The following is a 15,995-nucleotide window of genomic DNA, read 5'->3' as shown; positions in this document are numbered from 1 at the left end:
GGAGATCATCCTTGGCCTTCAAGTGCAGTGCAGGATCATCCTTCTTAAAAGCCTTGGATCAGGATTCCAGCAGAGAGTGAATCTCCCTGTTCATCCAAGATTTCTGGCTTCATGTCTCACAGATTTATTGCCTCTGGCTTATGCAATAAACTCTGTAGAGATTCACCTATGATTTATAGCCTTAGTATTATCTGATCGTTCAAAACCAGATTCTATGAAGCCTTTGTGTTTAGAACTTTGGGCTAAAATCAGTGGACAATCATTTGACCACAATAAGTTAAAAAAGCAGGCAAAAATGACCAAAGTATCAGGAAAAGGTGTTAACTTTTAAACATCACTGACAAAATTGAAGAAATAAACTGAAGGGCAAGTAGGGCAGGCTGCCGATTTAGTAAAAACCTGATTCTTGTACAGCGAGGGAAACAAGGGAAAAGGAAACCAAATGTTTGCTGCTGCAGCAGCAGTTACAGAAATTAATGAGGAACTGTGGACCCTGTTGGTGTAAACGTCTTAAGACACTTCAATGAGTATATGGTGCATTATACAACATTTTGGAACAGATTCTATTTTCCATTTTTAAACTGAAATGATCTTTTCCTGAGGATCATGTTTTAGATATGAAAATGAATCCGTTATTTTAATGCACTTACAGATTCCTGCATTTTCAATTGTGAATTTAATCCCTAAGAAAAGAGCAGGTGAGCTTACTCAGCATTCAAGGCTGTACAACTTGGTTCATCGAATTGACACCACCAGAAACAGTTGAACTCTTTAGTGAAGGCATGGTTATTTACACCAGGGAGGCAGGAGGGGCAGTTTGCTGTTGCAGAGTGCAAAGGAAGGTTGAGCCTCAGTTACAGAGTTCTTCAAAGTGCTCCTTCCAGTTTGCCTCTCTGCCATAGTTAGTTTTTGGCTTCAGCTGGGTGGGTTCTTGAGTGTTTAAGCTGAAGGTGGACTTGACAGCATTGCAAAAGTTGTATCTGTTTTCAAAAAATTGTTTGTTCTCCTGCACTCTTTCTGCCAGCTACCTGTTGCTATAGATCATAATGTCATAAGGAATAGGAGTAGAATTAGGCCATTCGGCCCACTCTGCCATTCAATCATGGCTGATCTATCTCTCCCTCCTAACCCCATTCTCCTGCCTTCTCCCCATAACCTCTGAAACCTGTACTAATCAAGAATCTATCTATCTCTGCCTTAAAATTTTCCAGTGACTTGGCCTCCACAGCCTTCTGTGGCAAAGAATTCCAAAGATTCACCACCCTCTAACTAAATAAGTTTCTCCTCATCTACTTCCTAATAGAACGTAATTTAATTCTGAGAGTCCTAGACTCTCCCACTAGTGGAAAAATCCTCTCCACATCCACTCGATCCAAGCCGTTCGCTATTCTGTATGTTCCTGGGTATTCTGTTGGAACTTGGCCTTCAGATGTCTGAAAAGTTATTTCTTGTTCCTAACAGCATGATGGCATTTCAATACAAGAATGCCTTGCCTTCCCACTGACAAGAAGTCAGCAGGACCATATGTCAACTGAAAGACAAGGCCTCAGAGCAGACACCAGCCCTGCTGCAGTTCTAAAATTTCCAGAGAGGATCTGAAGGGATCTGAGGGAGATTTACAGCTCCCACACCTGAAAACAGTTGGACACACTAGGGGAAATTGGAGACACATAATTGTGACCAGCATCAAGAAAAATAGGTACATCCAATTGTGGTCATTACAGAGCAAAATCCCTGGTGTCAATCACAGGGGAATTTATCCAAAAGGTCGCAATCATGGTTTCCTTCTATTGTGGTTGAAGTCCTCTCCTACATTGCCCAGAGTTCTGCTCTCACCTCATCTCCAACTAAACAGGACAAAGATAAAATTTTAAAAATACACAAAGTGCTGGAATAGCACAGCAGGTCAGGCAGCATCTCTGGAGAACATGGATAGCTGATGTTTTGGTTCGGGACTTTCTTCAGATAAGATTCCCCTAATCCTCCCCTTTTACCCTCTAAATCCGGCACATCATTTCTGTTACCTTCCCCACTCAACCCGCTTCCATCCTGCACAGGAATTGTTCTGTCCATGATTCCTTGATCCACTCATCCCTCCTCACTCACCCTAACCCTGGTTCTTCCCAAGCAGCCATAGGACATGCAACTATTGTGTCTACACCTCCTCCCTTACGTCCGTCCAGGGAACTAAATAGCCTTTTTGAGGCAAAGATTCACGTGCACCTCCTCCAGCCTTGTCTGCTGCATTCTGTGTTCCCGATGTTGGCTCTTCTACATCGACAAGACCAAAGACTAGGCTACAGTTGTGCTCTGTCTGCAAAGACTATCCTTTGCATCCAGTTGCATGTCATTCAAACTCAGCTTCCAATTCTCCAATGACCTCTTTGTCTACATTTCCCTCTCAATGATCTACATTTCCCTCTCAATCCCATTCTCCTGCCTTCTTCCCATAACCCCTGACACTCGCACTAATCAAGAATCTATCTATCTCTGCCTTGAAAATATCCATTGACTTGACCTCCACAGCCTTCTGTCACAATGAATTCCAGATTCAGCACCCTCTGACTAAAGAAATTCTTCCTCATCTCCTTCCTAAAGGAACGTCCTTTAATTCTGAGGCTATGTTCTCTGGTCCTAGACTCTCCCACTAGTGGAAACATTCTTTCCACATCCACCCTATCCAGGCCTTTTACTATTCGGTAATTCGGTCCCCCCTCATCCTTCTAAACTCCAGCGAGTAGAGGCCCAGTGTCGTTAAACACCCATCATAAGTTAACCCACTCATATGGGATCATTACGTAAACCTCCTCTGGACACTCTCCAGCACCAGCACGTCCTTCCTCAGTTATGGAGCCCAAAATTGTCACCTTTACTTATTCGATTCCAGCACTGGTAACCTCCGTGTCCCCATGTTTCGCCTTTCAGCAACTGTCTCCACCTTCACCCTCCCCGTCCTATAAATACCCAAAATAGAGGAGCATTCATTGGAAACAGAGAGAAGCCTCGTGTAAACAGTGGAAGGAGCGAATAGCTGCCAAAGTTACCCACCTACCCAACCAGTCATTCATCCTCTGCCTCATCTTCTGCTGATTCCATGTGGACCTGACCAACTACCTCAGAATACCCAGGAGGCAAAGCAAAAGCAAAGCATGGTCAAACGTGAGGAACTGCTTGAGAAGATGATTTTTGTGGCAACAGGTTGTGCAAACAATTACAACAACAAAAAAATTACACACTGCAGAGTTCACTTTCTGGCCTTCACATCCTGAAGATGAGAAAGGCAAGTCATGATCTAAATCTTTTCTTTGCGCATCTCAATCGTTTTTTCCCCCCAATGTTTTTAGGAGATGAAAATGCATGTTTGGAACAGGTACAATTGTGTTCCCTCGGATGTGGTTGATTGCTCTCCCCTATCGTTACTTCAATTCATATTTTACAACATTGACTGAAGAGCCTATAAAGCTGCAGCAAGTCGCCTTTCAATGTTCTGGTTACTCCAAAGACGTACAGGTATGTAGGTTAATTGGCGGGTAAATGTAAAAATTGTCCCTAGTGGGTGTAGGATAGTGTTAATGTACGGGGATCACTGGGCGGCACGGACTTGGTGGGCCGAAAAGGCCTGTTTCCGGCTGTATGTATATGATATGATATGATATGATATATGGTGCACATGGCAAATAATCACTGTTGATCCCTTGACATATGATGTAGACTGTCTCCCTGGATGACGAAAACATTACTAAAGCCACCTTCATCTTAAGGTATAATAAATATTGATATGTGTTTATAAAATTATACTCTGAACCTGGTGCAGTATTTATATGTGGACATGCCAAATAGAAACATCACTATGGTACAGTGAAATAGAATTCTAAATGCGGGAATCATGTAAAATGCATTCAGTGTGCTCAACCTTACTTCCCAACTCGTAGCCTTATGATAGGAAGGATCAAATAATTGGCCATTTCATGCTGTGAAGGGTCAATATTAATAGGTGGTTATAACATCCACTTAACAAAATAATTTAATTGATACAAGGATGTTTAGGTTTAAGTTTACTAATGTAAACTAAAATTGAAAAACTGCAAAGAATGTGCCTGTGATTTTCTCTACCATGCCGTATATTATTTATATTTGCACTCTAATCCAGATGGGAACTCTGTTTTCTCTCTCTATGTTTTGCTAACCCAAACATATATTTCTTCTGCAACTACGGGATCATTACATTCAACAGAACTGGGGCCATTTTGACAGCATTTGAAAGTGGTTAAAGAGTAATGGACTATAGATGCCCAGGGAATAATGTGGTTCAAAATAGAACTAATGGAGCAAATCCATGGCCATAGGTGTGGATGTCAGGAAAGACAACTAGAATTACGTTCTTCAGCCTGTTAGTGTATATTCTTTAACAGTTCCTTATGTAATCTCGATGCAAGACACTAAATATAAAGAATGGCAGGGCATAAGGTATAACATTAGTGATTTACAACTGAAGATAATGAAGGTTGTGAAAGATTGCAGCAGGATCGATTGGCCAGATGGGCGGAGGAATGGTTGATGGAATTTAATTTGGAGAAGTGTGAGGCATTGCATTTTAGGACGTTGAACAAGGGTTAGGGTTAGGTAGGTAAATGGTAGGCCTCTGGATCGAGTTGTAAAGCAGAGGGATCTCGGGGTGCAGGTGCATGGTTCCTTGAATGTCAAGTCGCAGGTAGATAAGGTGGTCAAAAAGGCTTTTGGCACTTTGGCCTTCATCAGTCAAGAGTATTGAGTATAGAAGTTGGGAGGTCATGTTGCAGTTGTATAAGACTTTGGTGAGACTGCATTTAGAATATTGTGTTCAATTCTGGGCACCGTGTTATAGGAAAGTTATTGTCAAGCTTGAAAGGGTTCAGAAAAGATATACAAGGATGTTGCCAGGAATAGAGGGTGTGAGCTATAGGGAGAGGTTGAGTAGGCTGGGTCACTATTCCATGGAGCGCAGGAGGATGAGGGGGGATCTTAGAGGTGTACAAAATCATGAGAGGAATAGATCGGGTAGATGCACAGAGTCTCTTGCTCAGAGAAGGGGAATCGAGGACCAGAGGACATAGGTTCAAGATGAAAGGGAAAAGATTTAATAGGAATCTGAGGGGTAACCTTTTCACACAAAGGGTAATGGTGTCTGGAACAAGCTGCCACAGGAGGTAGTTGAGGCTGGGACTATCCCATCATTTAAGAAACAGTTAGACAGGTACATGGATAGGACAGGTTGAGGGATATGGACCAAGCGCAGGCAAGTGTGACTAGTGCAGCTGGGACATTGTTGGCCGGTGTGGGTGAGTTGGGCCGAAGGGCCTGTTTCCACACTGTATTACTCTATGACTCGATAAATAGATGTCTTTTAGATCTTATTGGTCGAATTATGATGAGCTACTGTAATCTGTTTTAACATTCCATATATTTATTAAACATGTAGTTGTTCTCTCAGCTGGTTTAGAACCTGATTTTATAAATAAAATTCTCTCAAGCCCAGTTGTAAAATATATTGGCTTTGTAGTTTTGGATTAAACATATTGTGGCTCAGTTAAAAATAAGAAAGGTCTTTTTCATTAAAATTGAAAAATGGCACACTCTTCCCATAACCATTAAAATGTAATAATATCAAAAGAAAAGTTCCATTCGTTGAAAATATGAGGATGAAACTCAGACCAAGTGGTATCAGTAATGCATTAAGAGCTACTTACAATAGTAATGTATTTGACACAGCAATTAAGATGTATTTACACTCAAGGAGCATGCCTCCGCTGTTAATAATTAAAAAACTGCAACAAGTTAAGCTTAATTTTTGTAACAAATAAGAAAAATTAACTACCATTTGAAGCTGCAGCAACTGTTCTGCCCTCGGAACCGTGTGCATTCCGCAGATTATCTGTCCCATTACTAAAGAAAATGAGCTGCAAATCTATATTTAAAATCAACTTTCCCTGAAACCGTAAGCGCAACTACAAAAATAATTACCTTTCCCCCTTCCTGTTCTTAAACTGTCCAAAGCAAATTGCCATGTAAACTACAGATGCAATAAGAAAACGTAATTGAATCTCACCTGCTTCTAGCAGAATTCGGACAACATCCATCTTGCCGGACAAGGCAGCTTCATGAAGAGCACTGCCCTTTTCAGACTGCAAAGCACAAATGTGAATTGTATGTTACACCAAACACTACCGACTGCAGAATTGTTAAGATATTGCATTTTTAATTAATCATCTATCTCACTTTTTAATTGCTGAACTCTTCTACAAAATATACTCAAAAGCTTATTAAGATTCGAGTACAGGTTTTCTTTGGATACTGCTATTTTTGCAAACAATCAGCAAAAGTCTTGTTGGTACTTGAAATAAACAAAAATGTTGGTTTCAAACAAATACATTACCTTTTGCTGGTTTTGCACCTCCAGGTAGTTTGCACAAGTCAAATAAGGTTGACGTCTCAAAGGTTGGCACAAACGAGCAACTGAACAGAGTTTGTAAAAGAGTGTGTCTGGAGTATTTTGAAGCTCAATACATTCCTTTGTGGCTTTGGTTATTCACTGTCTTAGCTTAAATTGTATCAACAAAGTCATCTTTGTCTTTCTTAAGCACTGGTGGTTGCACAGATAACATTTTAAAAGACAGCAAACGTTTTTGCAGCACTTTGAAGTGTTGCCCTTTGTACAAAATGGATGCACAGGATGCCTAGCTTATTCAAAAAGGTTCTTCCTGTCTTGTTTCCCGAAATGATAGGAAATTGATGATGTCAAACAAAGGAAATTGCTCAAGCCACACCATTTCCAGGAATTTAACTGGAAAATAACATATTCTTGCTGCTGCTGTAAACATTCACACAATCAGGACACACAATATAATGAAGTCACATTGTTTGTAAGCACATTAATTTACTTTCATAATTTATTGTGCTGTCAATTTTGCCAACAGGTATTGTCCAACATGCATGAGGCCGAGAGGGCGATGTTCTAAGGGGTTTTTCCAAAAATGTACTATTTCAAAAATTCATATTATTTAGGCTACAGTTGACAAGAATGTAATTGTATCATGATGCTTACAGATAGAGGTAGCAAGGGTAATTTAGATACACAGAAGAAATAACAGTGTTTTTCAATTTATCAAATGACTTCCATCATTTGAGAAAATTCATAAAAATTAGAGATAATAAAAAAAACATAAATTTTAATGCATGCAAACAATTTAAAAATAGGAATTGTCAAAGATTAAAAGCACTTTGTGGAACAATGCAATTTGTTTTTACAAAAATGTTCAATGCCATTTATGTCCTTCCAGGTCAACTACTATTATGGAAATTATAATCCACCCATAAAAAACTCTGAAAGTAACTAAGAAAATAACTGCAGATGCTGGTACAAATCGATTTATTCACAAAATGCTGGAGTAACTCAGCAGGTCAGGCAGCATCTCGGGAGAGAAGGAATGGGTGACGTTTCGGGACGAGACCCTTCTTCAGACTGAAGAAGAAATTTCGCTCACATCCAATCTGAAGAAGGGTCTCGACCCGAAACGTCACCCATTCCTTCTCTCCCGAGATGCTGCCTGACCTGCTGAGTTACTCCAGCATTTTGTGAATAAATCTAAAAGTAACTAAGTGTGAACATGAAAGCCACAAGCTAGAGGCAATCACTTTAAAGAATTTCACTATATGTTTGGGATTTGATATTTTGATCTACATATGAAGGAATACTGAATATTGTTGATCAGCACAAAATCAACACATTATTTTCATAGTTGAAACAAATACATTTATTGGGGTGCGATGAAGAAACAAGGCAGTGGCACTGAATGGATGACACTTTAAAATAGCTCGCTCACATCCAGGGCATAAAATGGCATTCTTCTCTATTGTATTATCCCGTAATTTATTAATAGTAAACAATTTTCACCTACCTGGCAATTCACATCCATTCCTGCATCCAGCAAGACTTGGACCACAAACTTGTGCCCATTGCGTGCAGCAAGATGAAGAGGAGTATGTTTATTGGTATTGGAGCTCATCAGATTTGGGTGTGCATTTATTAACATCTTGACTGCCTGCAGACGACCATAGAGTGCAGCCAAGTCAAGGGGTGTTTCAAACTTATTGTTCCTTATAGTGGGATCAGTCAATTCTTCCAAGAGAACAGCCACCACCTCTGAGTGTCCATACTGTGCTGCGCAGTGCAGTGCTGTTTCATTCTCATGGTTCTGTTTGAGGCAAAAGAAAGAAAATCAATTATTACAAGGTGGTCAGGGAAACATACCTCTCAAATAAAGAGAGTATTGAGGCAAAAAGGTTATTATTATCATGTACAATTTGAAATAATAGCATTGTTAGGAAGACAAAAGTCATTTATTTAACATACATAATTGATTTCTGAAAGAATCTGGATGGAAATGAGAGTTACTGTGAAAGTGCAGTGCGTTTTAAGTAATTGTACATTTTCTGCAGGTCTGATCAAACTCGGTATTCCAGATGGAGTCCCACGAGACTACAAATGCTGGAATCTGCAGAAACAAACAATCTGCTGGAGGAACTCAGCGGGTCGTGCTGCATCTGTGGATGGAAAAGAATGGGTGATGTTTTGGTTCGATGCTACACCTGAACAGAATAGAGAGGGAAGTTAGTTAGTATTAAGGGGAATGGGGATGCTTTGAGACAGAAGCAAGAGGTAATTGGTGGACCAGAGCAGGGTGGATAAGAGGTAGTGTTAGAGAGCTGCATTTTGGCCTCTGCATGGTAGAGTCAGTCCGCCAGACGGCAACGGCGACACTTTATCTGTGGGTTTGGTGACTAGATCGGGATTGGTGTGAAATGAATGGAGTGCTGCATATTCAGAGGGGGAGATTAGAGCGGCAGGGAGGGGAATAGGGAGGCAGAGTCGAGGCAGTTGATGTCACAATGCCAACTGGAGGTGAACAGGTCAAGAGTCAGTGGAGACAGATGGAGACAGAGAAATCTAAAAAGGGAAAGAAGTGCCAGAAATGATCCGTGTTATGTGAGTGGAAAGATGTTCACCAGATCTGGGTAATGTGTACACTCCAAACATGGGCCAAAGCAATGTTAGGGGCCAGTACGAGTCTCAGAGAGGCAGAAAGATGAAACTGCACTTGTTTCTCCTGGGATTCAGGTCTCAGGCTGCGGCTCTCAAATGTACACAGTTGGAGCAGGAGTGGGCCTGTCTGCTATCCAATAAGATTAGAGCAGATCTGACTGTAACCTCATCTCCATAGCCTCATCCTTCACAGTAAGTGTTCACCTCCTTGTTTATCAAGAATCTATTTCAGTATCCCAAGACACCAGCATTTGGACTTTGCAACGATACATATTGTTTCATTGAGTATGCAAATGGAGCTTAAAGAAGGAAATGGTGATGTTACACAAATCAAAAGGCAGATCATAATCTAAATGGAGAGAATGCCAATGAGTGGAGTACAGAGGATTCTTGTGCATGAAACACAAAGAAATGGCATGCAAATGCAGCGAGTAATTAGGAAAAATAGCACGTTGCCCTTTATTGGTAGGAGGTTTAAAGTTAAAAAAAGAGAAATAAAGTTAGAATTGTACAGTTGAGGCCTCATTCGGAGTAGTTCATTCGGAGTAGTTCATTCGGACAGTTTTAGTCCCTTGAACAGTTTTAGTCCCTTTATTTAGTAAAGGATATACTCGCACTGGAGGCAGTTCAGAAGGAATTTACTCGTCTACCTCCAGGAATGAGAGGATTGTTCTACAAGAATGGCTGAAAAGAGTTAGATCTGTATTTTTGGATCTTAGAAAAATGAGGTATGGTTTGATTGAAATATACAAGATCCTAAAGGGATATAACAAAGTGGATGTTGAGAATCTCAAATAAGGGTACATGGTTGCAGGAAATCATTTAATATTGAGGTCATAGAGTCATATTGAGGTTTATTGAAGTCAAATATAGATGTGTGTAAGGGGAACACATTTCCCCTTCCCAGTGCTAGGGGAATACTCCATTTTCAAGTGAAGGGCAACAAAAACCTATTGTTTTAGAGTTCTCACTACACAATGGCAGGACCTTCTTAGGTCTGGATAGAAATGAGACTTGCAGTGAAAGTGTAGAGAATATCTCAGACAGTGCAGAACAAAAAACCCATTGCTTTAGGCTTCACTTTAACTGCACAATAGCAGAACCTTCTTAGCTCTTTCTTACGACCTGTTACTTGGCCTGTGTGTTGGAATAGGTACAGGTTCAAGTAAGCATGGTGATAGGTGATTGCTCACTTAACTTTCTGGCCTAACCATAAGGTGCCTCAGTAGAAGAGTGCGAGAATATCAGCAAGTCCAAGATCCTGCAAACTGCATGGCTCCAAGGATCCTGAACTATCAAATATAAAAGGACCAGTTTACTAATGCACGGGGTGGTGAATCTTTGGGATTCTCTACCCCAGAGGATTCTGGAGACAAGATTACTAGAGGTATTTAAAGAGGTCGATAATTTATTGAACAATCAGGAAATGGAGGGCTGTGTGCAACTGCCAAGAAGAGGCAGGCTCGAGGCACCAGATGGCTTAATCCTCGTATCTTCTTGTCCTCCTCTGTCATTTGCAACCTGCTGAAAGAGAAAAGACAACCTAATCCTGCATTTTAAAAGGATATTCCTTATTATTTAACTGTGACCCCAGAAATGCCCTGAGAATACAAGATCTTCCTGAGATCATTGAAATTGGAAATGGTGATGCTTTCTCTTGCTAAATCGTCAAGAAGATATGTAGTCTGCACCCTGAACTTGCTCTTTTACCTAGCACTCCTCTGCTGAAGTGCCCAGTGGTTGGACAAGAGATGAAGTGAGTGAGGCATGAAGTCTCCTCAAGCACAAAATACATTTAAAGTTTTCTCACACATCCTCGTGCATTTCAAGATAAAAAATCTGTGTTGCCATGTAATTTACAATTTCCTATGAATTGATGCAATAGCAAGTAAATGATTGTTTATATAATATACATGGCCAAGCACATTAGAAATAGAGTGAGCGCTGTGCAGGCCTAAATCAATTATTTCTCTAGAATCATCAATTCCAAAATGCAATCCGAACACACAGCGTGCTACAATTTCTAGCTGTTTTAGGCAGAAAGAAAAACTAACAAATGAGTACCTTGGACCCTCGGTATCATGAGTTACTGAAATGAAAAACAAATGTCCCCTTGAAACAATTAACAAAGGATCTGTTGTGGAACTGAGTCAGGCTAACTTCAGCATTCATCAAGGGCATTCACTGCAAGCAGGATATCCCGTGTCCGTTCCTGAATAATGGAAAGGAACTGCACCCTTTACAACTTCTGATGGATGTGGGTTCAAGCGTACAATGTCTATACCAGTTAGTAAACAGGTCCTGTGTTTTTGACAGCCAGGCAAACACAAAGTAGATAAATAAAACCAATGTTTTCCTGTGGACACAGGCACCGGGTTCCAAAGTCAAATGTATTTTTCAAATCTAATTGAGGGCTCGTCATGAAATTATCTCCCGGTTTTAAATTTGGATTAAGAAATTTACAAAACAAGAAATGATGCGACTAAATGTACATGGTGTGTAGGAAAATAATTGCAGATGCTGGTACAAATCAAAGATATCACAAAATGCTGGAGTAACTCAGCGGGTCAGGCAGCATCTCTGGAGAGAAGGAATGGGTGACGTTTCTGGTCGAGACCTTTCTTCATGTACATGGTTATGAATGTTTGCACATTGCACATAGTAAATTTAGAAGTAACTGAGCCAAAGTGGATTAAGTGACATACTAAAGGTGACAGGTAACATAACCATCAACTATATCTACAATAAGGGCAAAGTACAAACTGCTGAGCTGTAATATAATAAATATAAACTATACTCAGAACATAGCCCTGAGTTGCATGTAAGGACCTACAAGACAAAGAAATTGTAAGTTCCGATTTTGAGCAGGTGCTCTGAGTTATAATTGCTTGTTTATATGTAATAAGCATTGAAAAAAAATCAGAGAAAATCTGAAACTAATTGTCACTTAATACATGTATTTTGAATGGAGATAATAAACAGCAAATCCCTTTTATTAAACAAGCTGATAAGTGACTAATTCTTCAAGATTAATTTTTGCTCAGCCACTGCAAATGCCAGGAGCATGAGAAAAATCTCATGTAATTGGTTCAGGAACGTTTTCAGTGCATAAGATAATACAGTGTGGCTGGTAGATGTGAAACTCAGAAATGTGATAGCGTTGTAAGCTTCGACCACAGCATTAAACCTCAGACGTGTTGAGGGTTTCAGCAAAGTTGCATGGTCTTCCCAATGTCTGCTGAGAAGGTAATAGCAGCAAAAGCTGCATCAGGCATCATTATCATTACTGTTGACTCAAACTGAAAGGCCTCCACACCTCAATCGGTTAGCTACCAGCAATTTATAGTGATCAGAACTCAATCGTAACATTCATATGTGCACCGTTACACATTCAGCAAACCTTGCAGCAACATTTCTAAACTTACACATCCTTGCAGATATACCCATACTATTGCAAGATAGTTGCATCACCCATATACGAGGCAATGACATTCAGTGAGAAGTTACTTTTGGACTTGCTGCAGTATTGTACAACAGGAAGCAGCAGGAATTAACAGGAGGGTGAAGAAGCATATGCAACCATTTGGCATCTATGCAAGACACAGTGCTGGTCATCATGAGAAGTTTCATTACAGAGGTCACAGGCACCAGTGAGCTGACAGATTGCAGGTGCACATTTTCGCATTCCTAACCTTCCTTCTCTTGTGTAAACCAGCATCTACAATTTCTTCCATCACATGTCCCACTGAGTTATTCCAGCATTTTGTTTCTCTCTTATGCCACTTCTCCCTTAGTCCTCATGCTCATTGATATACCAGCTGCAAATGATAGAAGCTTGTGCTTCTTAATGAAAAGCCCCTGCTCATTCTCCCAGCCACGTTCAATGCCAAGGGGAAACATTAGTTTGTACTTAGATTGCAAAAAGAATAGCTCAACATCAGCCACGACATTCTCTGTAAACTAATGAAACTTTGGTAAAGCACCCAAAACATATAGATCTGTAGAAACAGCCAGAAGCAACCAAGCAGCTAACTTGTTCCTCACTCATGGGAAGCAGATATGCATAGCATTGCCAATAGTAATTACCCCTGAAATGAGACGATACCTTAGAGGCCTCCAATTTATAGGGCATCTTCAACAACAACGGGACCAAGTGCAGATGAGGTGACTGCTTGCAGAGCACCAATGGTTTGTTCACATTGGCCATTTTGAACTTCCAGCTGCAAGTCAATTTAACTCTCCTTCACATTCCCACAGTGATCTGTCTCCCCTCGGCCTTCTCCAATATCAGGTTGAGGTCAACCACAAATTCAACGGGCAACATCTGATAATCCATTTGGGTAGCCTTCAACCCAATGCTACAAATAGAATTATCCAATTTTAAATAACTCACATCTTCTGTGTTCCTTTCTCTGTCCTATCACCTAGTTTCTCTCTCACTTTATTCACCTTTCCTACTTCCAACTGCCAATCACCCACATACCTAACCACCTGGGATTCTTCTCCTCTGGTCTACTATTCTTATCTTCACCTCTAACTGGTTCCATCTATCCATCATTCCTCCCTTATCTAGTTCCACTTCTATCTTTCAGCCACGAGTTTCCATCTTCCAGCTCGCCTCCACTCATCTGGCTCTATTTTTCCTTTATCTATTTCTACCCATCAGTCCCCAGCCTCCATCTCGCAACTTCCCCTGTCCCTCATGGCTTTATCCACTTTAATCCATGGCTATGGATTTGACATTAAGACTCAAAGAAATATCAGCAAGAGTAAGTCACAAGAAAGGTAGCCCACTAAGCCCATCAAATGTGTTCCAACATCCAATGAGAAAACATAGAAACATAGAAAATAGGTGCAGGAGTAGGCCATTCGGCCCTTCGAGCCTGCACCGCCATTCAATATGATCATGGCTGATCATCCAGCTCAAAACGGCCGATCCTTCGTTCAGTTTCTTGACTGACCCTCACATTCTCCAATTCTCCTAATCCAAATATCTGTCAACCTCAAGCTCCATGATGTCAATACTCAATGACTGAGCATCCATGGCCTGGAAGAAAGAACTCCAATGACTATGATTAGTCCGAAGAAGGATTAAGATCTAAAATGTATTTTTCCCATTCCGCCAAAGAAGCTGGCTGACCAGCTCCAGCACGTTGTGTTTTATCCAAAGACTACTCTCTGAACTTACCAACCTTTCCTCATTTTACTTCACAATGCTGTGCTCTCTTTCCCGACACTACGCCCACTGGCTCTAATGTTTTCCCACAGGAAAATAACCTCTCAGCATCCAATCTATCATACTCTCGGAATTAAAATGAGATAATTTCCCCTCCTTCCCAACTCCAATGAGTCATAGGCCTGTCCTATTCAAAGTCATCAATTGGATAATATGCAACAAAATATAATTTATTGGATACCTATAAAATATAGTACACTTTGGCACACCTGCTGCAATGTCAAAACATTGTGATAGATTTATAATTCATTACTGTTTTGTCACATTGTGCTCAGCACCTTGATCAAAAGGAGTCAACAAGAAATAAAGACGTTGCAAGTTGTCCCACATTAGAGAGTGTAGAGCCTGTACTCAGAATGCTGTGTCCCGGTTGTGCACAAATAATTAATTGCCATACAAATAAATAATCGATGAACTCACATTCAGACCGCTTCCATTCACAAACCCGACCTGACAGTACTGTACATTCTAATCTTAGCCGAACTATAAATTTGAAACTCAAAGCTTGAATAACATAATAAGATACTTTATTGCAAGTAATTAAATATATCTTGAATGAAAAGGCAATAAATGAATAAGTAAACACTCTGGGGGGGAAATGTATATGTACAGTATATATGTATGGGAAGGAACTGCAGATGCTGGTTCATACTGAGGATCGATACAAAATGCTGAAGTAACTCAGCGGGTCTGGCAGCATCACTGGAGAAAAGGAATAGGTGACGTTTCCTGTCGTCCTGAAGAAGGGTTCCACCCCAAAATGTCACCTATTCCCTTTCTCCAGAGATGCTGAGTTACTCCAACATTTTGTCTTTATCTGCTGAAAAATATTTACGCAGATTCACTCATGTCCTCCAGAGTAAGAAATGTACTAACCTTACCCTATCTAGACCAAAGCTAGGTCCACTAGTGTGGTTGACATTCAGCCGAGCTGCGACATGGTATCAGTTCAAGGGCATGTAGGGATGAGCAATAAACACTGGATGAGATAGTGAAATCCATGAATAAATATAGTCCTACTCACCAGTTTTTAAGTTGTTACCAGCTCATTTCCAACAAGAAAAAGAGAGATGAAAATTCAGCCCACCGCCTTAATTAATCATTTTTTAAACAAGGTGCCTAATATTAACAAGTATGAAACTACATTGTCAGACCATGATATGGCCCTACAAAACAAAGGTAATTTTCAGTACTTGAGCAGCAGGCCCAAGGGTCCTTTGCAGAGATCAGGTTTACTTAGTTTAATAGTTAGTAAAACTAACCAAACTAACCTTAACAAGGGTTTTTAAATCATGCTTGATGGGGTATCGCCAACAACAAGAGAATATCTATTTCAATATCAGGAGGTGCAATGCAAAGGAAGACTGAGCGATAAATAGGCACACACTTTTAAATGCAATTCTGGAACTTTTCTTGCATTTGAGAAATAAATTCCATGACTCTCCAATTTGAAATATGGGGGTTTCCCAATTTCAGACCATGTGGCAAAATGAAGAGATAGTCATATGGGTATTTGAGTGCTACATGTTCATACTAGATTTGTGCTGAAGAAATATCTTTTCTTTTTTTTTTTAAGGAAAGAAATCAGTCTGAAGAAGGGTCTTGACCCGAAACGTCACCCATTCTTCTCTCCTGAGATACTGCCTGTCCTGCTGAGTTACTCCAGCATTTTGTGAATAA

The 15,995-nt window shown here is 40.4% G+C and overlaps 1 protein-coding gene across 8 annotated transcripts in view; it reads right to left on the bottom strand.

Annotated features, from left to right (window-relative positions):
* Window positions 1-15,995, bottom strand: part of anks1b (ankyrin repeat and sterile alpha motif domain containing 1B) — a 647,894-nt gene that overhangs the window by 360,832 nt on the left and 271,067 nt on the right. For 7 of the 8 annotated variants that reach the window (XR_013548787.1, XM_078419858.1, XM_078419856.1 and 4 more), the window contains 2 exons: window positions 7,935-8,231; window positions 6,086-6,161 (listed from right to left, as the gene is read on the bottom strand). Coding sequence is in view for 7 of the 8 variants with exons in the window: in XM_078419858.1 (XP_078275984.1) it covers window positions 6,086-6,161; window positions 7,935-8,231 (373 nt within the window). In the remaining variant the exon portion in view is untranslated. Of the gene's footprint in view, window positions 1-6,085; window positions 6,162-6,412; window positions 6,578-7,934; window positions 8,232-15,995 lie in introns of those variants that run through there. The other variant, XM_078419862.1, reaches the window with a different exon arrangement.

This window comes from Rhinoraja longicauda, chromosome 23, assembly GCF_053455715.1.
Source record: "Rhinoraja longicauda isolate Sanriku21f chromosome 23, sRhiLon1.1, whole genome shotgun sequence".
Lineage (NCBI taxonomy): Eukaryota > Metazoa > Chordata > Chondrichthyes > Rajiformes > Arhynchobatidae > Rhinoraja > Rhinoraja longicauda.
This window is presented reverse-complemented; position numbering and strand designations above follow the sequence as displayed.